This window comes from Vulpes vulpes, chromosome 14 (assembly GCF_048418805.1).
Source record: "Vulpes vulpes isolate BD-2025 chromosome 14, VulVul3, whole genome shotgun sequence".
Taxonomy (NCBI): domain Eukaryota; kingdom Metazoa; phylum Chordata; class Mammalia; order Carnivora; family Canidae; genus Vulpes; species Vulpes vulpes.
The window spans coordinates 27900256-27927126 of NC_132793.1; the positions used below are offsets into that span (position 1 = coordinate 27900256).

A 26871-nucleotide genomic window follows, 5' to 3' on the forward strand; every position below is an offset into this window, starting at 1 on the left:
TCCTTTGCTGGGTAAAATAAGTAGAATGTAAGAAGCCATCAGTGATCAGAATACATATAAACTGGTTGTGGTTCACAATCAAACAGAGCTCTCATTAGTTTATAATTTCATATTTTAAATGACGTTTCTCCTTTAAAGAAGATAATTTGAATGATACCTTGAACTAGAAGATAATCTGAGTGTTATTTTATAGAATTAATGAAAACAGTGTTTTTACTGTGAAACAGCATGGAAATATTTTTGTAATCAAATTTTAAATATCTTTTAATGTTCCCTCTAGTTTGTTAAATACAGCTAAGGAAAACAGGCAACATGTTCTACACACATGTGCTTATGAGTAAGCGAGGGCCATTGGCCAAAATCTGGCTTGCAGCTCACTGGGAGAAGAAACTCACAAAGGCTCATGTATTTGAATGTAATCTAGAGATAACCATTGAAAAAATTATTTCACCTAAGGTATGTTATTGGTTAAAATTACAGTATGTATTTGGCATGACTTATGAAGAAGAAAGGAACTGAATTATGTTAATATCACAAAATACATTTCAAGGAAGTTTCACTTTCTACAATGGTCTTCTCTCTTTTAATTCCCATAACATTTAGTACCTGAGAATAAACATATCAGTTTCTGTTGGTAATTAACTGTTTCATATGTTTATCATGAACAGATTGGACCCTAAAGGAGAAAGGTCATGTTTTATACATGCTTTGTAATCTTTTCTTATTCTCTTAATAAAATACCATGTATGTAGTAGGTACCAAATAAGTACTTAGAAAAATAGTGAGTACATGAATATGGAGAGAAGAAAAAAAAGGCTTGAGTATAAATCAAAATATGTATGTAAACACTTCACAAAGTACTATGTTCATTATAAAACACTCTAATAAGGTATTAGAACTTGCATTAAAATATTTTAATATTTTTTTAGGTTAAGTATTTTTATGTTTGAAAGAAGGATAAATTATAATTGAAAACCTTCCATTTGTCAGGCACTGGGCTAGGCTTTATGTTCATTAGATTATTTAATCTTCACAACAACCCTATGAGATGGGCTTCTTTTAACCCCAGTGAAGTGTAATAGTTAAGAGCACGAACCTTTGAATTAATCTAATTTAATTCCTACTCCATTAGCAGTTGTGTTATTTTGGGCATGCTACTTACCATTTTTGAGTCTGTTTTTTCCTTCTGTAAATACAAGTTGTCAAAATTAAATAATATATGAAGAGCTGTTAGGACAATGGCTGGCACAAAATAAGTATATAATAAGTTGTAGCCATTATTAATAAACTGAAGTTCCAGAAGGTTGAATGGCAGCCTTAGCAACTGAGCCAGGGCTTGCACCTGAGTCGGCCTGACTGCAGAGTTTATAGTCTTCCCATAAAACCAGGAATAACATATTTCACTTAAATGGTACATGAGATTATCTTCATTGAATAAGAACAAAAGTTAATCATTTTACAAGATGAGGTAAAAGTTAAATCACTTTAAATAAGAATAAGCAAAATGTCTGCTTTTTAAAGAGAAGAAATTCTATGATTTTATAATTTTCAAACAGGGTTTATGAGTCTAATTCTTAACATTCTAATACTTTAAAAATTATTGAAAGGTGAAAATTGCGCTTCGAACTTCAGGACACCTTCTTTTGGGAGTTGTGCGAATTTATAATAGGAAGGCAAAATATCTTTTGGCAGATTGCAGTGAAGCATTGCTTAAAATGAAGATGACATTTCGCCCAGGTATACTTGCAATGTTGATTGGTCTCACTTATTTTGGTTCCCTTTTGTATTTTTATTTTGAGTGAGCTCTTTTCATTGGTGGCACTCTGTAATTCCAGGATATATAGTAAATATAAACTTCCTTTTTACTGATTCTAAGTTTCTGTGGTTAAGGACAAGTTATATTCTTTCCCTTGCGCTCTTCCTATGTTTGCAGGGAAAGGTTATGTTTTCAAACACTTGTAATACTTAAGAAATATACATAAAGCTACCATACCAGAGTAAGAAACTCTGATACTCAGGGTTTTTTTTAAAGATTTTATTTATTTATTGAAGAGAGACATACAGAGAGAGGCAGAGACGCAGGCAGAGGGAGAAGTAGGCTCCTTGCAAGGAGCCAGATGCAGGACTCAATACCGGGATCACGCCCTGAGCCAAAGGCAGACGTTCAAATGCTGAGCCACCCCAGGCGTCCCCTGATACTCAATTTTAATGGCTTGCTTAGTTTGCTGTATCTGTTTTTGCCTTTATGAGATGAATTAGAAATAGCATAATTGACAAAACCCAGATATCATAATTGTCATTGTTTTCAGAATTCTCAGGATGCTAAGCAGCATTCTATTATGAAATATCATAGAAAATCTCTAGGCATTCCAAAGTGCTAGAGATTTACATGTGTCATAAATATGATGCCTTTTAGTTTTAATTTAATTTTAAGACATTCATCATTTCTACCTTGTATTTTGGTTATTTAGGTACAGGCCTTGCCTGTCACACCAGTTTGCAAGCCCCTTGAAGGCAACATCTTTGTTGTATTTATTTCCTGAATCTCTTATACAACTTGTCTCAACGGCTTGAACATACTCTTCCCTCAATATTTGTTGAATCAGGGTTGACAGGGTTTTGTTCTTTATTTAAAATATTTGTAGAATCTCTACATAGGGTTTATACTCAATCAAATATGGTTTGTTTGCTCATTATTTTATTTATATAATCCACAGATATTTGTTTATCCCGTACTCTGTGCCAAACACTATTTTAGGCTCTGGGATACAAGGACAAACAAGGCAAATAAGGTCTCTTTGGTGAGGAAATCAGATAACGACAATGTTTTTTTTTAAATTATTACAACAATTATAGATTGCAGTTTTCTATGCAGAAATATAAACAGAATGTTCCATCAAAAAATAACAGGAAACTACTTGAGTTAGGCTGATTGGGAAAAGCCTTTCAGAGAGGATATAATTTATTTATTTATTTTAAAAGATTTTATTTATTTATTGATGAGACACACACACACACACACACACAGAGAGAGAGAGGCAGAAACACAGGCAAAGGGAAAAGCAGGCTCCATGCAGGGAGCCCGATGTGGGACTCAATCCGGGGACTCCGGGGATCACACCGAAGGCAGATGCTTAACCACTGAACCACCCAGGCATCCCAAGAGAGGATAGAATTTAAGGTCAAACTTGACGAATGAAAAGTACTTAGCCATGTAAAACATCCCTGAGGGAATAGCATTCCAGGCAGAGGGAATAGTGAGAGCAAAGGTCTTGAGGAAGAAAAGTGTTTGACTTGTTAAGGGAACAAAAAGACCAGTATAGTTGGAGTCTAGAGAATGAGGGAAAGATGATGCTGATAGGTTTGTAGGACTGCAGAGGCCCTGATTAGAAGTTTGGATTTTATTTAAATGCACTGGGGAAGTCACTGAATCATTTTAAGCATGAGACCAAGCTGATCTGATTGCTTTTTAAATATTTTTAATATCACTCTGACTGTTTGTAGAGCATGGATTATTTCTATATGTTATGAAGAAAAGCAGGAGCTGGGAGTTTTTTATATAGCATTATTGCTCATTGAATGTGTTTTTTTATTTTTTCAGGACTGGTGGACCTTCCAAAAGAGAATTTTGAAGCTGCTTACAGTGCTATCACATTGCCAGAAGAATTTCATGATTTTGACACCCACAATGTGAAGTAAATTTTTTTATTTTCCTTCAATTTGATTTTCTTTTTTTTTAATTATTTAATTAATTAATTAATTAATTAATTATTTATTTTTATTGTAAAGATTTTATTTATTCAGGAGAGACACAGAGAGAAAGAGAGAGAGAGAGAGACACAGGCAGAGGAAAAAGCAGGCTCCATGCAGGGAGCCTGACATGGGACTGGATCCCAGGTCCCAAGGATCAGGCCCTGGACTGAAGGCGATGCTAAACCGCTGAGCCACCAGGGCTGCCCTCAATTTGATTTTCTTGATATTGTATTGTTTTCATCTTCATATTTCATGTACACAAGTGGATCTAGTTAACAAATGAAATACACATGCAGTTGATGAAGACTTAAATTTGGTGTGAGATTTTGAAATACAATGCCAAAAATGTATCATTATATTTGCTGCATGTAGTTTGCAGTATTAACAGTATGTCCATTCATTCAGTAAATATTTATTGGGTGCTTTCTATATACCAGGCACTACTCTAAGCACCAAGGAGATAGCAATGAACAACAGCTCCTGTCTGCATGAATCTTATAGTGTAAACAGATAATAAACAAATAAATACACAATACACCAGGAAATGAACATGAAAAGAAATAGAACATAAAGTAAATAAATGACAGGATAGTTAGGAAAGGCTTTTCTAATAAGGTCAGAGCTGAAATCTGAAGGAGGTGTGGGAATAAATCATTCAGTAATGTGAGGAAGAATGTTCCCGGTAGAGCAAGTGGGAAGGCCCTAGGGCAGAACACATTGGATGGGTTCAGGGAACAACAAGGAGGCAAGTAAGACTGAAGTGCTGTAAATGAGCGTCTGAGTCTAGGAGATGAGGTCAGAGAGGTAGCTGGGGGGTGCAAATGATGTAGGGTGTTGTAGGCCACAATAAGAATTTTTATTTTACTCAGATGAGGGCATAGGGGGGTTTAGAATAGAAGAGTGACTGGATCTGACTTGATTTTAACATGCTCCCTCAGGCTACTTACTACAAGGGGGAAGGGGCAGAAGCAGAGAGCCAATGAAAAGGTTATTGCAGTAAGAAGTCCAGATGACTCCCCCACACACACACGTATACAACACATAGCCCAAGTTCTCTGCCCTCAGAGGCTGCAAGGGAAACTCCCCCTCAACACTTAAAGGTAGAGCCCAGCACTGAGAGGGTCTCCCTTCCCATACCAGGCTACATTCCCCCCCCAACCCCCCCACCCAATAATCTGGAGTGAAAGCCCAGGGGAATGGGGAGAAGAGGGCATTGGTGGTTGAAAAGAGTTAGTGCCTTGGATGGAGGATGCCAGGACTTATAACTGGGACTGACAGCCCTGTCCTGTCTGTGGGAACCTCAGGGTCCAACTGAGGGCACACACTCTCCCCACCAGCAGCCCACAAATGTGGGGTCAGGATGCCTGGCCTCTGTGTCCCAGAAGGGACCCTCCTGTGGTCTTTGTCTTGATCTTCCTTAATAAAGGGTATTATCCCCTCAAAAAAAAAAAAAAGTCCAAGTGAGAAATGACAATGTCTGTGATTACTTCTCAGCCTTCATGTTATCAAGGAGGTAGCAGTCAAAATTATGAGTTTGTTTTGAAGACAGAGCCAACAGGATTTGCTGAAGAGTTGGAAATGGCTTTAAGGGAAACAAGAAGTGAAGGATGACTATGATTTGGATATGAGAATGGAGTTAGCCACCTAATCAGATGAGGATAACTAGAGAATGGCAGGTCTAAGAGGGGCAGGGTAAAGGCTTAATTCGGCTTTAGACATAAGTTTTGAGATGACTGTTGCATATCCAAGGGGAGTCGGCAGGTAGTGGAATATCTGGGTCTGAAATTCAGGAAAACAGTCTGGATTAGGATCTAAATTTGAGAGTTGTGAGTGTATAGGTGGAACTTCCACTGTGAGTCATAAAACCCCTAGAGAGTCAGTGTAATTTTTTAAAAAGAGATCTGAGAACAGAGTTGTTGGGTTGTTCCTAGTAGCTAATAGTCTGAGAGACTTGAGGAAGAACTAATAAAGGAGATGGAAAAAGAGCAGCCAATGAGGTAGGAAAAAAATCAAGAGAAAGTAGACCAAGAGAAGACTGGGTTCCATTAGGGAATGAACATCTGTTTCAAATGTGGTTGGTTAGTGTAAGTAAGATAAGGACTGAGAATCAACCATTTGGATTTGACAACCTGGAGATCACTTGTATAGAAGCATGTATGGTACGTTAGTGTTTATAAATAATACTATTGAGGAAAAGAGTATTTTTATAATAAAACCTGTTTTTTGTTTTAGGGATTTGTGGGTTTTTTTTTTTCCAGTATACCACAAAATCCTTGAATTCTGTTCACATGTTTTTCTCAATCTTCTGTTTCTCCATAGTGCTATTGACGTTTCAGAACAGTTTACTCACAACCAAAGCAGACCGGAAGAAATCACACTTAGAGAAGATTATGGTAATGATCTACTTTTCCAAGCTGGGAGCTTTGGTGAGAATATTTGAGAAATTAAAGCTACAAGCTATAATCAATTATATTTGCATTTTTATACTGAAACAACGTCAATAGAAATAGCTATTTCTATGCCAATAGAATAAGACTCAGTCTTAGGCTATAAACTTCCCTTAGTGTACAATTACTTATTGAATACTTACTATATGTTAGGTGTTGTCGTAGGCATAGGCAGTACAAAGTTTGCAGAATCCTTTCCTGAAGGAGATTCAGGCAGGGAAATAGACATGCAAATAAACATTTGCTATAGTAACATATATATAAGGTTTTACATATGTGCTGCATATACTGCCTTCAAAATATGATAATTCCTCCAGTATATGATGATATCAATTGTAAAGTAACATTTTAACATGGCTTGAGACTGCGGAGAAATATCACATGCTGAATACTTACTCATTGATTGTGAAACAGAAACTGTTGAGTGTATTTTAGAATTGAGCCATATAGTATTTGTTTTTTTTTTTCTGGCATTTACCTCTCTCTTGTGCCATGATATTATGTATATCTTGTGTTGGTCTGAAAACTCCATGATGATAAGGTCTGTGTCATATTCATCTTTGACTCTCATATAGTGCCTGAAGCAGCATAGGAGAAGGATGACCTAAATCTGTGTTCAGTGAGGGTGGGTGGTCAAGGCAGTAATGCTTGAACTATATCTCTAACCTCCATTTCTCATCCTTACTCTCCCTCCATAACTCTCATGATCTATAGCTGTGTTCTTAAATGATCTGTGGGGACAGGACAAGTTGTATATAACTTTTGTTAATTTCCAGTCTGTCATGGAATAATACTTTTGTAAAACATTTAAAAATTGATTACTAGAAAAATTAAAAGTTTAAAATCAAAATATATGCTTCAATTTTTGTTATTGAATTCAACATATATAAAATTACTCTGTGAAATTGCTATAAAATATTCTAAATATTTACCTCTAATTTGTGTATTTACTCTGTCACAGTAAAGCACCAACCCACAGACCATTTCTTACTGTCTGTAACCCCAAGCCTTAAAATATAATACAGTGGCAATTTTAATCTTATTTCCTACTGCCAAGATACTCTTTACACATTTCCCTGTAAATGCTATTATTCTTCTTTAGGCCTGAAACTTTGGGATCACTTAAAAAAATTTTTAATTAATTTATTTGAGAGAGAGAGAGTAAGCAGGATGGGGTAGGAACAGAGAGGGAGGGAGAGAGATGAATAAGGAATCTCAAGCAGACTCTGTACTCAATGCGGAGACCCATGCAAGGGCTCAGTCCTACAACCCTAAGATCATGACCCAAGCTGAAACCAAGCATCAGATGCCTAAATGACTGAGCCATCCAGGCACCCCTCTAGGATCACTTTTTACACTTTCTGTAAGCTTAATGCCAGTGCTGATTAACAACAACAAAAAAATTGGAAATGTCTCTTAGGTCTTCTATTTCCCTAGCCACCAATGTATATAACACCAGTACTGGGCCACCTGATTGGCTCAGTTGATTAAGTGTCTGACTCTTGATCTCAGGGTCATTGTGTTCAAGCCCTGCACTGGGCTCCATGGTGGGCATGGAGACTACTTAAGAAAAAGAAAAAAAGGTACTAAAGACCTGGACTACTGTAATACCCTCCTATATATCTCCCAAGCTCTTCCTACATTTTATATATCTCTGCAAGAGCAATTGTCCTTAAATTCCTTTTTTTTTTCATATCACATTCCTCTACTTGAGCACCTTGGGTCCCTATTACTGTAATACCCTCCTATATATCTCCCAAGCTCTTCCTACATTTTATATATCTCTGCAAGAGCAATTGTCCTTAAATTCCTTTTTTTTTTTCATATCACATTCTTCTACTTGAGCACCTTTGGTCCCTATGACTTTAGAGACCCCTGCCTATCCTCAAGGCCCTCTACCAGTTTATTACCTTCTTTGTTTTATCAACTGTGTTTTACTCTCACTACGACCTTTTGCTCAAGTTACAAAAAATATCTTATTAGGCAACCAGTACAATTTAGCTATTCTCAGACTGTGTCTCCTACAATTCAAAAAGAGGGAAGAACATGTTCTTAGTATACCAACAGACCTGAGTTTGAATAAGCTTTTTCTGTTGCCTTGCTGTGTGATATTGGGCAAATTACCTAGCTTCTCTGAGCTTTACTATCCAATTTTAAAATTGGGATACTACTAGAACATCAGAGAGTTATTCCTCTTATTCCCTCCTTCAGTCTTTTTCACCAATAAGTGATTTTTATCTTCCTCAAAAACTAGCTGAAACTTAATGGTTTCTGGGAAGTGTTTAATATTAATCCATCCTATTCTGAGCTAAATACAAGATTGAAAGCAATAATTCTTTAATTTTTTTTGAGTAATCTCAGGGTATCATGATGCTCAGTGCTCAGAATATCGTGTCTGTTCATAAATGTTATTTTCTTATTGACCAAAGCTGGTTTTTCTTTTGGGAGCTTTTAAGCTGCTCCTGGAAGATGTGAACATGTTTTTAGGTTTTGGGGTGGGTAGTTGCTTTTTTTTTTTTTAAGTCAGTCTTTTCTATTGAGCAAATCTTTAATCCAGTGCAGTGAAGGCTGCCTTTTTCAACTCTTCCTTTCTAGAAGATGTAGGCCTATAGAAGAATTTTAATATAAATGATACTTAATTATTATTTTCTTTACTAACTAGCACTAACCAACATGAGTTGTTAGAGAGAGGGAAGAGAATACCAACATCTGTCTGACCTCTGGGTTTCAGATTCCTAGACCTAGAGATTCAAACCAAGAAAGGGAAAGAATATACATGTACAGGTGGCCAATCTGGAAGGAAGTCATTTTGAAGCAGGGGAGTTCATTTTATCTGCTATCAGTGTTTTAAGAATTTGCTCTCATAAATCACCATTTTACAAAATATTTCACCAGTGAAAATTCTAACACTGATACTATTACTGTGTCTGCTAGGTTCAGATCCTGGCTTTGTCATTAGGGTATAACTATGTGCAAATTCTAAAACCTTTTTGTGGACGTATTTCCTTTTCTGTGGACAATACAGATAATAATAGTATCTTCTGTTACATAATATAATGCACATAATAAGTACTCAATTAATGTTAGCATACTGGTTTTTGTCATTTTCACTGCTGTATCTCCAACACCTAGCATATTTCCTAATACCCAGTCATTCAATAAAGATTTATTGCATGAATGTTGTAAGCCCATTCTTTAATATTTTACCTGCCTTTCCATTCCTAAGAAGACAGATATGCTCCTTATTTTCCAAATCTCCACTATGGATAAACAACACAAGCAATTACACTTGAAATAATATAAAATAATACTTAATCAAGCAGGACATGACCTATCTAACATAGAAAAAAATCATTCCACTGTCAATACTAATTTCCCTTCTGGGAAATTATTAAACTGAACCACAACTAAAAATTCTATCCTAATGTTTTTTCCCTATTGTTTTGGAAAAAGTATTAGTCTAGAAATCCAGTCTCCACTGATTGATTAACTGAGTGACTTTAGTTGAACAATTCAAATATGTTTTTTAGCTCTCATTTTTCTTATCTGTAAAATGGAAGGGGCTATATAAGAAAATATATGAATTTCTGTCTAACCCCAAAACTCTATGTTTCTATGGCTAACTCAGTATTGATAATATATATTTATTTAGGGGAGGAACCTGAAATTTTCAGAAGACATAGCTTCTTTGATGACAACATATTGCTGAATTCTAGTGGTCCTTTAGCTGAACATAGTTCTGGAAGCCTCATTGGAGAAAAATCTCTGTTGTATGACAGTGGAGATGGATTTGGAGATGAAGGGGCTGCAGGAGAGATGATCGGTATGCTGTCTAATTATATAGAAGTTGGATATTTATTTTAATCATACTAGAATATATATTAATAGATTTATTAGATCAAACTAAAATTTCGGGTATGCCCCTGCATTTTTTACACAAGTTTTCAAAGTCTGTGATGTAGTTAAACATTTAGCGTAGGTCTAAGTGAATAGCCATCTAAGTACATTTTTCATATAGGATATAAAATACTGCTTGTTTTTATTTTTACAAATTCCTAAGTTTTAAGGGGAAAGGAGTGGAGTTAATATACTCCTCACAAAATATATTAGATCATATATTAGAAACATTGTTTTCCTTAACAGAAATTGTGAAACAGCTATTCTAAAGTATTTTTCCAACATTTTATATTATAAATATATTTTTATTATGATGTTATTATTATAAAATAATCCTAGAAATAGGGTAGACAAAAAATTGGGAAATCTAAATACACATATTTTAAAGATACTGATGGCTATATAACAAGTCTTTTTTTAATTCTCGGTTTACTTTATTTTTTTTTAATTTTTATTTATTTATGATAGTCACACACAGAGAGAGAGAGAGAGAGAGGCAGAGACATAGGCAGAGGGAGAAGCAGGCTCCATGCACCGGGAGCCCGACATGGGATTCGATCCCGGGTCTCCAGGATTGCGCCCTGGGCCAAAGGCAGGCGCTAAACCGCTGCGCCACCCAGGGATCCCCTCGGTTTACTTTAAAAGGCTGGTTATGGCAAACTTTTTGAAATTTCAAAACTGAAGAAACAGTGGTTCTTCTACCTTAGATCTCTAGCAAAGGGTTTTGAAAGCCTTTACTTCTTGATTTAAAATCTAAACATGGCTATGTAACAAGGTTACTATCTTGGTATTAGTTTAGTAAATATCTCCTGAAATTAAACATCTATTTAATAAAGGAAAGGAAATGATATATATATAAAATTCTATATTATCCTGCTTAAAATGTGAGTCTATGTAACCAATCAAATCTATTTAAGTAGAGTTGATTCATTTTTGTAGCCCCTTACAGTTCTTGTATACAATAATGTCAACAAATGTTTAGTGAACAAATGACAGATTCAACCCTGTATGACAAAAGTATTTATTGTGTTTTTCAAGATAATCTACTGCAAGATGATCAGAATATTCTGTTAGAAGACATGCATTTGAGCAGAGAAATTTGTCTGCCTCCTGAGCCTCCTGAAACTATAGCGGGTATGATGAAATCATCCTTTGTGTAGAAAGTGAACAGATAGGAATATTCAAATTAAGCCTTATAACTGTGCAGTTTAAGTAGCAATATAGTATAGTGAAAGATAATAAAGAATGTTGTCCCTCAAATTTCGAGTCTGACCCTAGACAATATGGAAAGGAAAACTAGGCTCTGAGAAAGGTACAACAATGGTATTTAAACAGGATTGGGTTTATTTGGTATGAGAGCACATTTAAACACTCTGCCAAAATACTATGTTTTTGAATTATTAAATAATATTTTTTACCTGTTCAAAACATCATTAATGTTTGACATTAATATGGCTATTGATTATTCATATTATTAATTATTAATACTATATTGGCATTAATATAATTGGAAAATCCATATACCATTTGAGAAAAATTATAGATGTGGGGATATTTTCTACTTGAAATTCATGTGAAGGTCCTTCAAATTATTTGAAGTCTTTATGTCTGATTTTTCTTAAGAATTAAAACCATGAATAGCCCCATGTTGAGTCTTCACTTTTTTTGATGTTGCATTTCCCTCCTAACACAGAGTAGAAATTTAAAATGTGAAAAGAAAGGTGATACAAGTTTACTTAGGTTCTTTGTGGGTCAACTAATAATTATGTGATTTAACAGAATACAAGTTTTTTTTTTTTTTTTTAAGATTTTATTTATTTATTCATGCGAGACCCAGAGAGACAGAGAGGCAGAGATACAGGCAGAGGGAGAAGCAAGCTCCACGCAGGGAGCCCAATGCAGAACTCAGTCCTGGGACCCCAGGATCATGCCCAGGCCAAAGGCAGGCACCAAACCACTGAGACACCCAGGGATCCCAGAATACAAGTTTTTTAGCAGACATATAATCAAATTTATATCAGTCGTGTACTGTGGTTGCTACCACAGTATCTACTAAGTCCAACCTTAGATGTCACATGTGGAAAAGAAGGTGATGATACTTTATTCACTTAGACACTGGGCTCCAGACCATATAATCTCTTGTGTCTCTTCAACTATATTAAGTACATGATTCTAAAAATCAGATTTGGCTCCAGTTAGCATTATAAATCTTCAATTATCATTATCTTTTGCTTTTATTCTCATATAAGCATCTAGCTTACACATAACCTTTTTTATAAAAATTATTTTATGGTGATGTTATTAGTGGAACCAGATAATCCAGAGTATATATGTCTACCTGAAAATGGAAAAATGGATGAAACCTCATTATCAACTGAAGAACAAGGATTTACCCTTGAACCAATTGATATTTCAGGTCAGACTCATTCGTGTTTTTGTTTTTGTTTTTGTTTTAAAGATTTATTTATTTATTTATTTATTTATTTGAGAGCAGGGGTGGAGGGAGGGACTGAGGGAGAGGGAGACAGAGAATCTCAAGCAGACTCCCACTGAGGATGGAGCCCAACATGGGTCTCAATCTCACGACCCTGAGATCATGACCTGAGCTGAAATCCATAGAGTCAGCTGCTTAACTGACTAAGCCACCCAGGCTTAGTTGTTTTTACTTTAATGTAAATAAAAACAATGCTTAGTTGTTTTAAAAAACTTTGTTTTTATTTTTGATATACTACTATCTTATTTACCATGAGAAAATCTGTAAAATATTATAGGAGGTAGTCAACCCAGTAGTGACATTTGCAATACAAAAGGGAAAGAATGTGGAGGAAATTTGATGTGATCCTTTCATTGTAGTCAGTCCTGGTCAAACTACATACCCAGTTTGGGAAACTGGAAAATCTAAAATTGAGTTCAATGCCAGTAGTTACTGAACCATTACTCTCTGTTGGGCACAGAAATGAAGAAGACATAGTACCTGCTTTTAAGAGGCTCACAGTCTGATTGGGAAGATAGATAAACATGCAAATGAATATAAAGTAAGATGGAAAAAAAGGATCGGAAGAGACGCATATACCCTCTAACATTTAACCGCACACATATTTTTAGGAATAAAAGATAAATATGAATCTAATATAAACTTGACCTTGTAAGGACATCATACCTTTAGTAGGATAATTGATATGAATTTCAGTTATAAACTCAGGCATGCAAGAAACAAAGCATTCAAGTTTTTTTCTTTATTGTATGCAACTCTGAGCTTCTATCTCACTGGTTTGGCAAAAATTTGAGTCTGTATAGTTCCCCTGTGTTCCTTAAGCCATGTAGCATCCAAATTTGGGGGAGGGGTGTGGTAGGTGGAAAGTAAACTGTGGTCATCAGCCACAACAGTTTGTGGTACCCACTGTCCCAGCCTGAATAGCCTCTGGGGTCATCACACAGCCAGCCTTTCTGGAATCTTGTCATGTTCCCAGGATTTTACTAAGGCACATTAGCAGGCAGGTTACTCTTCCTTCTGGCTCCATTTGATCTTAGATCTTCACCCATTTTAGGAAATCTAACCCTCCCCCTTTATATCTTCATAAGGAAGAGCTTAACTTTTGTTTTTTACCTGGTAAATTTATCTAAAGGAGTGAAATCCTATGGGCCTAGTTACCTACTTGGAATTTGTATATGAATTTCAATGGAGGAGAGAATTTCAATGGAGGAGAGAAAAATATACTGGAAAAATACAAATTAATGTTTCAAAATATCCTGTTATATGAATATTTTAGGGAACTTCAAAAAACTGAGCAACTTCACTCTCATTATATCCTCTGCTCCACATTTCCTCAGTTGTCTACCTGCTAGGTCAACAGTGTTCCTCCTAAGCACTTTGAAGGAACACTTTATAAAAGGCATCAACTGTTGGCTGTTCAAATACTGTACAGCTGTGCAAAAACCTTGTGAAGCATAATTTTTCAGTAGAGAGAAAAAGATTTTCTTCCCATGGCAATTCCGTAGGTTGCATTGTGGTAAACGTGTCTTAGATATGCAGTCCCTAGAATATCATTTTACAGAGCTGTACAACCAATCACATTTATGCCTATTTCTTATATTTAGACATTGCTGAGAAAAGAAAAGGCAAAAAGAGAAAGTTGCTCATAGATCCAGTCAAAGAGATCAGTAGCAAAATTATGCATAAACAGCTTACTTGCTTTACCGACACACTCATGGTTTTGGAACTTGCTCCTCCTACCCAAAGATTGATGATGTGGAAGAAAAAGGGAGGAGTGGACACACTTCTGTCAACTGCTGCCCAGGATTTGACTCATGCTGAACTGAAGATGGTAATAGTTTCCACCTTTTTACATAGGTGCAGTGTTTGGTTATAAATAAATAAATACATATTTATATTCATATATACAACAGAATATAAACTTGTAAAAAATACCCCTTTTCTTTTGAGTTAATTTGCTTGATATGTGTGCATGAATTATAGTTTTCACTTTTTAGCATTTGTGCTTATATTTTATTGAATTGTTTCACTTGTGCAAAAGCAAGAAATAAAAATGTATATTTTTACAGTTGTTTACAAAATGCTTTCTGTCCTCTGGCTTTAAACTTGGAAGAAAATGGATACAGAAGGAATCAGTAAGGGAAGAAGTAGGAAGTGAAAACATAATAGGTGAGACATACTAGCTGTTGGTATTGAGGGGGATGTTGTAGAAACAAAATGTCATTTTACATTTCAAAATGAAGATGGGATCTAATTCCACATTCCCAAGTATAAATGCCATCTCTGTAAGGGTATTTCAACTTAAAAGAAATTTTTACATCAGCATTGCCATTTTTTGCTTTGCAGATTAATTTTTGTTCAACAAGCTACATTAAAAAGATGAAGTATATATACTATGTGGATCCTTCCTAATCTCTCTCCTTCCTACCTCCCTGATCCATATAGGCAGTACTCATAAACCTTCAACAGATATAACTATTTTACCTAGTAGGGTAATGTTTCACTTTAAGACAGTTAACATGAGGGCAGCCCGGGTGGCTCAGCGGTTTAGCGCCACCTTCGGTCCAGGGCATGATCCTGGAGACCCAGTCCCACGTCAGGCTCCCTGCATGGAGCCTACTTCTCCCTCTGCCTGTGTCTCTGCCTCTCTCTCTCTCTCTCTCTCTCTCTCTCTCACTCTCTCTGTGTCTCTATGAATAAATAAATAAAACCTTAAAAAAAAAAAGACAGCTAACATGAAAAGTCACCTAGTGATGAGAATAGCATTTAAGCAATGCAATTAGCCTGAGACATAGATATTTCCATTCACCTGGAGGATACACAGAGTATTAATAATTGCTTATTATTATTGTGACTATTATAAAGGAATAATAAAGCCACCTTTGGTAGTGAGTGAAACTGTTTCCTGAGCACCTGTCCTAAAGGCATTAAATTCTGCTGAACAATACACCAAGATGGGCTTGAACTATCCATATTGTCTTGTAAGTGTTGTGTGGGAGTGAGTGGGGAGGAGATAGTTGGTGGAGGATGGGGAGTGGAGACAATAAGAAGCAGACAAGGAGAAAAAGAAGATAAATATGTGAGACTTGAGAAACTATAAGAACGTTTATACCCTTTGCCCAAATTCTTGGATTCCAAGTTTTCTGTTGGAAGCTTTGTTTTGTAATAACCATATCCCAAATTTGACAGATATTTTGGTGAAATCATCTTTACTTCCTTAATAATTCAGAGACCTCCAAGATGGAAGAGCCAAATTCCCAGCAAGACTTAAATCAATCAAAAGCTTGGAAGGATGTGATTAATGGATCTAAGTGTAGTTCTCATGAAGATATCAATAAAAATTTTAATTCTGAGGTAAGTTAAAGAAAAATCACAAAAATATTATTTTTCTGACACAGAGTGAAGGAACCTTGAGACTCCGGTATGTCTTCGTACATTTATAGTTTATATTTCATCTTATGTTATTCTGTAATTTGTTTAGTAAGTGGCAGTACTATGTAAAGCATCTACAGGACAGTATTTTCTAGAAGTTTTGGATAATAAATCACAAGATAAGTAGTTTCATACTGAAATATTTTACATAGTACATCAAATAAATGAATGTACTTGAATCTGATTATAGTCTACCAGGCCCCACATTCAGTATATCATGGAACTTTTTAGGACTCTAGACAGTGCACCTATGTTGTTTCTGATCATAAATTCACTCTTCTCACCTCTAAGGCTGTGTTTTAGACCTACCTTAACCCTGAATTCAAAAGATTATCTAAAGACCCATGACTAAACAAAAATTTTTAAAAATTTAATTTGAAGATGTAATTTTTATTAAAAAAACATAATTATTTAAGAACATGGTTGGAAACAATGTGCTTTAAAATATTTTCCCCATTATCACTTTGGTGGTTGTACAAATGTAAATATTATAGGCAAACCAGATAAAAATAAACTGGTGCTTTTCTGGTTTGTTTCACCATCACTGTATTCTGATAATTATTCAGGGAATTCAAAGTCAATCCACACTGGAAGTGAATGCCATTGGAAGGAAGGACAATTTCATAATGCATTAAAATAATGTATTTTACTATATATTTGATAGTACACTAGATATTGAGATACTGGGTTGCCAGTACTACTATCTTTCTTATTTGGGCTCAAGCATTTCTTAGAGTGTACTTACTGAAAATTATGATAGATAAGCTTGTTTAGTTCATGATTTTTTTAACATATTATCAAAATAGATTTTCCCAGGTGCTTGAATTAAAGAGATTGACGTACAATTCTATTGACCCTCTTAACTCTACTCTGTATTTATGCTTTAAGCTTCAATTCCATTCTTCTACTACTTCCAAAAATGGTGAACAGTTGTGAAATATAATCAGGAAAGGGAGCACATTGGCAGGACAGAAAAATTTTGATTCTGATTAATCATTTTCAAATCTTTATAAAACATTTGTGTAAAGTAACTACAAAATTGAAAGTACCTAAAATGTAGAATATTCATAGAAATTAAAAGAGAAAAAACATAATTCTCGACAAATATGTAGATTAAAGAATAAAATGCAGCTCCTTACATTTACTAAAAATGTTAAACCTGAAATTAAAAATCAAGTAAGCTTTGTTGTAAGAAGTTCCTAACTTGAAGACTGGTTAAAGATGAAAAGGGGGCCGACACTTCTGTAACGATGAAAAAAGGTGATAATAAGGAATGGAGAATTTCTTGCTTTCTCTTTTTCCTTTTTCCCTTATGCCTTTGCTCCCCTTCCAGAGGGCACAGTTTTTCTTCCCTTTTGCCAGTGACAGCTCCAACAGTGGTGGCAAGAATCTCATCATGGCTCTACATAAACATATTAATATCCCTTCCCCCACTTTCAGCACTGTTTAGAGTTCTCCCTCTGCCACCTGGTACTGGCATGAGGATAAAGGTAGGGGGTGGGGCTAGACAAAATGCTTCAAAAGAAAATGGTCTCAGTCACACAGCCATGAAGGTGTTTGATATGAGGTCTACAGTGGTGAAGGAAGTAGGAGAGGAAAAGATAGGCAGCCAAGAGGGCAAGGATGTGCCAGTTCTTCATTTGTGGGAGACATATGGAAAACAGAGGCTATCTGGGATAGTTCAGAAATAATATTTTGTGAATGCAGGTAACATTTTAAACTAGTTTTAGAAATGAGCATATATGTGATTAAAGCATTTAACAAAATAAAATTGTTCCTGTGATTACTACTACTGTGACGACTTACCTGTCTTTCCCTAATTTGCTTTAGCAAGTTACTGTTGAACTGGTCTCTTCGGCTGCTGAAGAATCCTCTCTAATGAATGCTATGTTAGCACAAGAAATTGAGAATTGTCCAGTGGAGCTGGTAAATATATGCATAGTCTTGAGAATGTTCTTAAAAACTTTGTTCCTAAATAGTTATCACTTTATTTATACCTAAAAATTGGTCTTAGAGCTATGGTGATGGTGTTACTTTCTAGAATTATTTAAATTAGTGATCTCAACAAAGAGATGTGTCAGTAGTTTGATAAAACGTACTCAGAATTGCTCTGACTTATTTTTCTTTCTTTAACTTCTTCTGAAACCTCAAATAATTTTAAAGAAAATTGTGAGATTTTTACATTATCAAAGTTAGTCATAGGTTAAAAATACTGAGAATCGCTATTTAATCTTATTACAGCTTTAAAGAAGCAGAGCTATAATAGAGCATCCTAGGGCATTTTAAATTTTACTTTATTTACAAAAAAAAACAAACAAACAAGAAACAAAAACAAAACATGACATTTTTTTCCCCCAAAACTTTGTATGGCTCAAGGTCTATATCTGTCCAAGATTTCTAGAAATCAGAAAAAGAAAGTCTACTCAAAGGACCACAATTCAATAGCAAAGCCAGAAATGATATCTGACTCACCTGGCTCCATACGTATCATGTTCTTATTTCTCCAGTCCTTGTTCCACAGTGCTGAAAGCATTTTTAAGATTGTTTTTTTTTTTTTCATTTTTAAGATTGTAATGAATTTTAGCAAAATTTTCTTATTGAATAATGTCAAAATAGCAATTAATGCCAGATGCTAGTTTGTTCTTAAGTAAATTATCTTTATAATGAGTTCCAAGACTATTAGATTCCTTTTTCATATATAGAAAACAAACTGAATTCTCTGGATAATCTAGGACAGGATAGATACCTGAACTTTTTACCTGAAACATACAAACAGCTCAGCCAGAAGTGGGTTGATTCATTTTTGCCTCTTTGCTTCTGTAGACACAGGTTATTTTCATACATAGTCAAGCAAACCACAACACAGCACAAGTTCAGCTGTTTTAATAATCCACTGGGCTTTCCACACAATGTATTCAGCTGTAGGATGTCCAGATAGATCAAGTAGATAGGCTTTAGCAGAGTGCACAGACTATTTTTTCTGAGCCTCTTCCTGGTTAGTTTAGTTGTGCAATTATAGGTCAAGCTGCAATCTCATGGATCTTTAACAAAGAGTTGGGCCATTGCTCTTTATATTTGAAAAACAGCATTTGTGTATTTAACAATATAATAAATGTTAGTAATTGGGTGAACTCATTTATCCCAGGGCAGACCAGAAAGAAATAAAAATAAATTGTGCCTGGAGGAATTTGGAAAACTCTTCAGAATAAAATGACCATATTTTCAGGTCATTCCCTTTGGAATTTAAGAGAGGAGGCTATCTAGGCAGGACCAGGAAGCCAGTATAGCTGGAGGAATGAGGTCTCGGCAGTCAGTCCCCTTAGCTTCAAATGATTCAAAATATTATGCAGAATATTCTGGAACTTTCTGAAATCATTTTGGAGTCTGTGAAATTAAAAACAGATAGGAGAGTCTGGGCTCCAAAGGTACATGTAAAGTGACACTTGACAAACAGTGCACCTGTGGTAAGGATGATTGTATGGTCAGAGCTAGCCTAAGAAAAATTATAAAGTAGGTCAGATCGGTGCCACCTTCCTCCCCTCCGCCCTCCCCTCACCCCCCACACTTTGTAGACTTGTTCTTTTGTCAGATTCATCAGCACCTTCCCTATGCCCGGTTCTGTTCTTAGCTCATAAAGTGTCAGTTGATAAGAACTTAGAGTGAGTTCCTGTGAAGGGATTTCAACTTGACAATTTTTAAATATTGAGGTGTTTCTGAAGGTGGCTAAATTTTAAAGACTGGAAAGAATGAATCTATTCAGATAATATGACAGGAAGTTGGTTGATCTTTTTTGGACAAGTTGCCCTTAAAATCAAAAAGGTTGTAACTCAATTGTACACAGATTGCCAAATATCACTTATTAATCTTCTGTCTGTATCACCAGGTAAGTTCAGATAAAGGCCTTTATAAGGCTGTTTTTCTATAGCTTTATGTTTATTTCTGTCAACCCAGTTCAAATGACCAGAGCTAGGATAGTCCTAACCAAAAGTCACTGCCAATTTTACTTTTGAAATTAAGGACACAGGGCCCTTGGATGTACTACCAATAAAGACTGCAGAATCTCCTACTGGAGCCCCTCATTGCCTTGGTAGCTTATATATAATCCTGGAAAGATTGATCTATATTTGTATGTTTCCAATTCTCTCCTTTATCGGACTATATAAGCTCCTTATTTGGCAGTATCCAGTGTTATAATTGGGTTTCTTGTAGCAACTATATGCTTGGTAAATAGTAAGCATTTGGTAAAATTTGTTTAAAAGGAAATATTTTATCAATCATTCAAACAGGAGTCATCGGGGAATGAACAAAGTATTGATACAGAGAGATGGAATCGAAGAATCCTACAGATGTTAAATAGTTTGCGGGTAAGGTGGTAGGGTCTGTCAATCCTATTTTTGTTTTTAAAAATAAATAAAATTTTGGCTTCAATCTTCTAGACATTAATAAAAATGAAGACATCTTCGTTTTGTTGTTGTTGTTGTTGAGACCAAATTCCACTAGAAGGAAGTGATTTTGAGCACTGTACCCAGGGTAACTCTGGGAGTTTGTTGGTGCCTGTATATTCTAATCAACTTCTTACCTATACTCCTGCCCCTAAGACATCTAGTGTATGTCCCATTCTTGTCTTTAGCAAGCTATCAACTATATGGAACTAAGTTTATAATAATTTAAGAGTAAAAACAGATAATTGTAAAATTTAACTTATATTTTGGGCCATCTGGGTGGCTCAGTCAGTTAAGTGTCTGAGTTTTGATTTTGGCTCAGGTCATGATCTCAAGGTAGATAGAGGACCCCATCAGGCTCTGTGCTGGGCATGGAACCTGCTTGGAATTCTTTCTCTCCCTCTCCCTCTCCCCCTTCCAATTCCCTCCCACCCCCACTTTCACCCTCTCTCTCAAAAATTTAACTTCTATTTTTATCAAAATACATGTATATAATTTTAAAGTTCAGTAGTTCTATGTATAAGGCTGAGAAGGAAACACAGAAGTTTTATCCTACCTTCTTTATTCTTAAATCCTGCTCACCAGAGGCAATTACATTAAGCTGTTTCTTTTAGTATTTATGTCTATATTTCTTTTTTTAAGATTTTATTTATTTATTTGAGAGAGAGATAGCAAGAGAGAGCCAGAAAGAGCACAAGCATGAGGGAGAAGCAGACTCCTTGCTGAGCAGGGAGCCCAGTGTGGGGCTCAATCCTAGGACCCTGAGATCATTACCCAAGCCGAATGCAAAGGCTTAATCGACTGAACCACCCAGGTGCCCCTATATTTATATTTCTAATTTTATGTTCTTACTGTTCTTTCTTGATATTTCAGCTTTTAAGTTTTATCTGTTGACTTCTTTGAACATGAAATGAAAATTTAGTTTAGTTATAGCTTTGCTACTGCAGTCTGTTTTTAGTACAGTATTCAGTGTTTACAGTGTTAAAATAGTTATGATGCAGGTTTGATTTTGATAGACAGCCAAAATATCAATGTTTTAAAAAGATAAAGTATAATCTGGTATGACCACTATACTCACAAAGTTGTCAGACCTAGGTAGGTTACCTTTATCTCATTTTCTTTATTCTCAGGATCAAAAATGGCTAAGTACCCAACACATCTGCATTCCATTCAGCAGCAAAATTTCTTTTAAGGGTACAACCAGAAATTCTTTGTATCACTTTTCACATTTCATTTGGCCCAGCACATAGTCACCGTGACACATCTAGTTGGGAAATGTAGTCCTTATCTGGCAACCTTGGGCCCAGGTAATAATTCTGTTACTATAAAAGAAGACAGGAATGGATATTAAGGGATAATCAGCTGTCACTGCTACCAAGACTATGCAAAAATTAGTGTAATTACATTTCTTGTCAACTTTATCATTTTTTGTTGTTGTTGTTTTTTTGTTGGGTTTTTTGTTTTTTGTTTGTTTTTGTTTTTTTTTTTTTGTTAATCATTGCCTCGTTTTTCCCATTTGCTTAGGGTCTATCTATATACTCATCCTTAATTCTTTTCTTAAATTCTCTGACAACATAATGAAACCCCTCTTAGGATGGTCAAATTGTGTCAATTGATTGATCAGTTTCAGTTTGTTTTCTTGAAGATACTCCTTCCAGAGCTCATCATCGTCTTGTTCTGATTAGACTAGCTACTCTCTAGGTCTTTTTCATATTTTTGTCCTGAGGCATTCCTTTATCATAACATGAGAATTCCTTTGTCTTTTTCCTATATTAGTTTCTCTATTTCTCGATGCTTTGATCTTCCTTCACCTTAAATATTTTGGTGGTTAACATCCTCTCATATAATTTCCTGAGATAAAGAATACACCGGAAATAGTCACCCTATATACAGGTGTGAAAATTTCTTTATTTTACCTGTAACTTGATTGGGATTGGATATCTCTGAACATAGTTTGAAAATAATATCTTTCAGATGTTGAAGGTTTTGTAACATATCTAGGCTTTTTGTATTGTTACTAAAAAGTTAGATGCTGCTTGGTTGGCAATCCTTTGTGGGTGACCTTGATTTTTTCTCTAGAAACTTTTAGATCTTTTCTTTATTTGTAGTGGTCTGAAATTTCATGATGATGTGTTTTGATATGGGCCTTTTTTTATTTATTGTGCTGAGCATGTAATGGGTTATTTATTCTGAAATTTCATGTCCTTGAATTCTAGGAAACTTTATTGTATTTCTTAGATTTCTTCCTTGTTGTTAATCTGTTCTTTCTGGATTGCCTACAGGTCAAATGTTGGATCCCCTGAATTGTACCTTTAATTTTTAAAAAATCTTTTATCCCCTTATATTAATTCCCTTTGTCTTTTTATTTTTTTTCTACTCCTTAGAAAATTTCTTCAACTTTACCTTCCAGTTTTTATTGAATTTTATTTCTGCTTTTACCTTTTTTGTCTTCCAGGAGTTTTTTCTTAGTTATTAATTGTTCTTTCATTTTGTAGCATTCTAATCTTTTCACTTATTTAGTTTTTTAACAGCTTTTTGAGGTATTATTAAGATACAATAAACCACACCTATTTGAAGTATACAGTAGATAAGTTTTGACATTATGTATATACCTGTGAAACCATCACTACAATCAAATTAGTGAACATATATATCTACAACTCCAAAAAGTTTCCTTGTGCCTCTTGATCATTCTTTGTCCCATCTCTCCCACTGGTTTCCCTCCTTCCTCCCCAAGCAACCACTAATGTGCTTTCTTTCAATAATAATCCTTAACATGTTTTATGGATACAGAATCTTCTCTTTCATAAGTTATAGTTTTCTTCTGGTCCTTGCAGTGTCTCTGTTTGCTTAGTGATTCTCTTGAATGTATTCTTTTTTTGGTCTTGAATGTTAGAAATTATACCCAAATGTCTGGTAGATCTTTGGTTATCTGTTCTTATTTAGGAGTGAGATAGCAAAGAAGTGCCTGAGTGGTGCAGTTGGTTGAGCACCCAACTGTTGGGTTTTGGCTCAGGCCATGATCTCAGGGTTGTGAGATCAAGTCCCACCTTGGCTCTGTGCTCAGTAAGGAGTCTGCTTGAGATTCTTTCTTCCTCTGTCTCTGCCCCTCCTACTCGTGCTCTCTCTCTCTTTCTCTCAAATGAATAAATAAATCTTCAAAAAAAAGTGAGATAGCAAAAATCAGATTGGAAGTTATATAAGCAAGGGTGGGCCTTGGAGACTTAGTCTTTATAGTGAGATAATTGGGTGGTATCCCCCCCAGCATACACATACTTGCTCCCAAACATGCACCATTATCTGTATCCCCTCCCTCCCCATGGTCCGTTTTCCCAGCTAAATCAAATCTATTGCCTAGGAGATAATAAGCATGATGCTGGTGGTTTAGGAACTGAGAAGAGGGAGGAGAGACCTTTGCTATCTCATTGTATAGTGTGTAGAATTTCACTTAACTCCCAGCTTGTGGTATGACACTTCACCATCCACAGTTGCCTGGCATTCCAATTCTAGAGTCTCAGTGGTTGGAAGCTCTAGAAAGGCAACCTTCTGCCTCCTGGTAGGGTATTGGAGTTGTGGTCTCCTGGTTCAGTGAAGTGGTGGAGTGGACCTGAGAGTGTAACTCCTCCCAAGCAGACTTTTGAGGAATTCTTGTCTCCATTTTATAACATACTATTGCCTGTAATACCTGAGCTTTTCCAAGGTTCTATAGCTCACACTGGCTTGCTTTTTTGCTGTCTTTCTTCCTTGCTGGCAATTAGGTTTTAACTTTCTCTACTCTGCTAAGTCAGTCTGTCTTTCACTTTTTCTGTATCTCCTTCCTTTGTCACCTTTTATTCTTTTACCTTCATTTTATTTTATTTTATTTTAAAGGTTTTATTTATTCATTCATGAGAGACACACACAGAAAGAAAGGCAGAGACACAGGCAGAGGGAGAAGCAGGCTCCATGCAGGGAGCCTGATGTGGGACTCGATCCTGGGTGTCCAGGATCACGACCCGAGCCAAAGGCAGACGCTCAACCGCTGAGCCACCCAGGTGTCCCTTACCTTCATTTTAGAGGCGTTTCTGGAGGGAACAAATAAATAAGCACGTGTGTTAACTCTTGCATATTTGTCCCCTTGGGGTGTTTTTCAAAAGAGTTCTTTAAATTGAAAAGGCTGCCCCTTGAGGCGCCTGGATGGCTCCATAGGTTAAGTATCTGCCCTCAACTTCAGGTCCTAATCTCAGGGTCCTGATGTCAGGCTCCTGGGATCAAGCCCTGCATTGGGCTCCCTGCTCTGAAAGGATTCTGTTTCTCCCTCTCCCTCTGCCCCTTCCCCTGCTGGTGCTTTCTGTCTCTGAAATAAATAAAATCTTTTTTAAAAAAGAAAAGGGTGTCCCTCTTCTCTCCCAGGGGAAAAAGCCAGTCAATCACATCTTGTCTCCTCAAGAGGGATTAAGTAAAGGTTTGGCATGCCATCTCTGAAAGGCTGCTGGTACTGGTCCACTTCTTTTGTTGAGATAAAGTATGATAAACTAATTTATTAATTTGCTAAATATTGTGGACTTACCCAAAAAAACCTGTATATGGTATTTCTAAAAATACTTCACAGCTAAGCTATCAAAGGAGTAAAATGCTCAAGGGATAGTGGCCCATATTCATTACAGTATTTCTAACTAAAAAAAAACTATACTGTACTTCTATTCTAGACTGATTCCAAGTACTAGGCTTCACAAAAGGAGTTATCTTCATCCATAATTAAATACTTTATTGCATCTCAATTTTTTCTAATAGGTTCATGGGTGCCTTAAGCTTAATCCAACATTTTTTAATATGTGCCAAGAAACTGGGAGATGTTTAGATAGTCATATTCCTCTACCACTAAGATATATAAATGTAATTTTACATTTATCACTATAGTTGTTTATAGTCAACCCTACCTCTCAGTACCTTTAAGGAAAAGAAGCTGATAATTTTCATTGTATTTGAAGCCTCTCAAACTCCTGTGGATTGTTTTCTGCCTGCAAGCATAAACTAACTGCACTTTCCACAAGAGCCATTTATGTTAACATCAAATTTTAGATCTTGTCAAAGATCTAACATTTGTATAACACATCAGAAATTTGTATAACACTTTAGGAGTTCTTTTGCATGTATTTTTTCAATGAACCAAGCTTATACTTAATGACCTATAATGTTTTTTAAGTTTACTAATGAGTCATTTGCATTTTTCCATCGTAGGGTTTCACACTTATCAAAAATATCAGTATTTTATTTATTACGCATCCACTGTCTGCTGTACTTTTATTTTATTTTTTTAAAAAATTGTATTTATTCATGAGAGAGAGAGAGAGAGGCAGAGACACAGGCAGAGGGAGAAGCAGGCCCGCCCCATGCAGGGACCCCAATGTGGGACTCGATCGGGGGACTACAGGATCACGACCCTGGGCCGAAGGCAGACGCTTAACCGCCGAGCCACCCAGGCATCCTCTGCTGTACTTTTAATGATGCTGTTTCTCTTTCCTTTCTTCTTTTCTGATTATTTTCCCAGGAATCCAACAGGATGGGAATGCAGTACTTTAGTCTGATGAAGCTCTGCAGAAATAGTGACCGGAAACAAGCTGCTGCCAAATTTTATAGCTTGCTTGTCCTAAAAAAACAGCAGGCTATTGAGCTGAGCCAGAGTGCTCCCTATGCAGATATTATAGCTACAGTGGGACCAATGTTCTATGAAATGTGAAGGAAATCGAGAACATGCAGATTTATGTAATCATTGGAATCTCTGTGTAGATTGTTCGATTTAATGCAGAACCTGTCTGGAAACAGCTAAAGGTCCGATCTGTTTCATCTATAGGCTGACTCCTATTTCCTCTTTGTAAATTCAGAATAATCATAGCCAGAATTGGAAACCTATATGCTTACAGAAAAACTTAATTGTAGCTAAGTAATATTTTTAACTTAGCTAACTTGAATGTATAGTATTTACCATTTCCCTAACTTGAATGTTGCATTTAGAATACGTTTTTAAAATACTATGCACCATCAAAAAACATTTAAGGATATTTTTAAAAGTCATTTTACATTGAATTATTTACTTAAATTTTACGAGACTAATTAACAATTAATACTTTCTTGCTTTCCCCCCAACAGACAATAATTTATTTGATTCTACAATGCAAATAATCCTTGATTTGACCTACTGCCATGGTTTTTAATCTAATATCTGAATTGAAAGTTCTAAAATTCATCTTTGTTTTAAATTATTGAAGTCTATTTATAGTTCATTTAACATTTTTACTATTATTTAATGATTATTATAACTACCATTCATGTGACAGCAAAATTAAATCTTCTTATGTTAAAAAATTAGTAGACACTTGTTTAGCATGTTGTCTGCAGCTACATTTCAAGTAAAGGTCATTAAAAT

General features: G+C 35.6%; 1 protein-coding gene across 2 annotated transcripts; it reads left to right on the top strand.

Annotated features, from left to right (window-relative positions):
* The first annotated feature begins 199 nt into the window (after positions 1-199).
* Positions 200-26871, top strand: RAD21L1 (RAD21 cohesin complex component like 1). Of its 2 annotated transcripts, XM_025986100.2 has the most exons (13): positions 200-456; positions 1608-1737; positions 3602-3695; positions 6073-6179; positions 9853-10023; positions 11136-11231; positions 12403-12513; positions 14196-14422; positions 14661-14760; positions 15821-15945; positions 17854-17949; positions 20310-20387; positions 25996-26871. In XM_025986100.2, exons 1-13 carry the CDS (start codon positions 313-315, stop codon positions 26182-26184), a joined length of 1668 nt encoding a protein of 555 aa, XP_025841885.1. In that variant the 5' UTR covers positions 200-312; the 3' UTR covers positions 26185-26871. The 2 variants fall into 2 exon arrangements, with proteins under 2 accessions (XP_025841885.1, XP_072592294.1); XM_072736193.1 differs by lacking the exons at positions 200-456; positions 1608-1737; positions 12403-12513; positions 14196-14422; positions 14661-14760 and having other exon boundaries at positions 3488-3695; positions 25996-26284.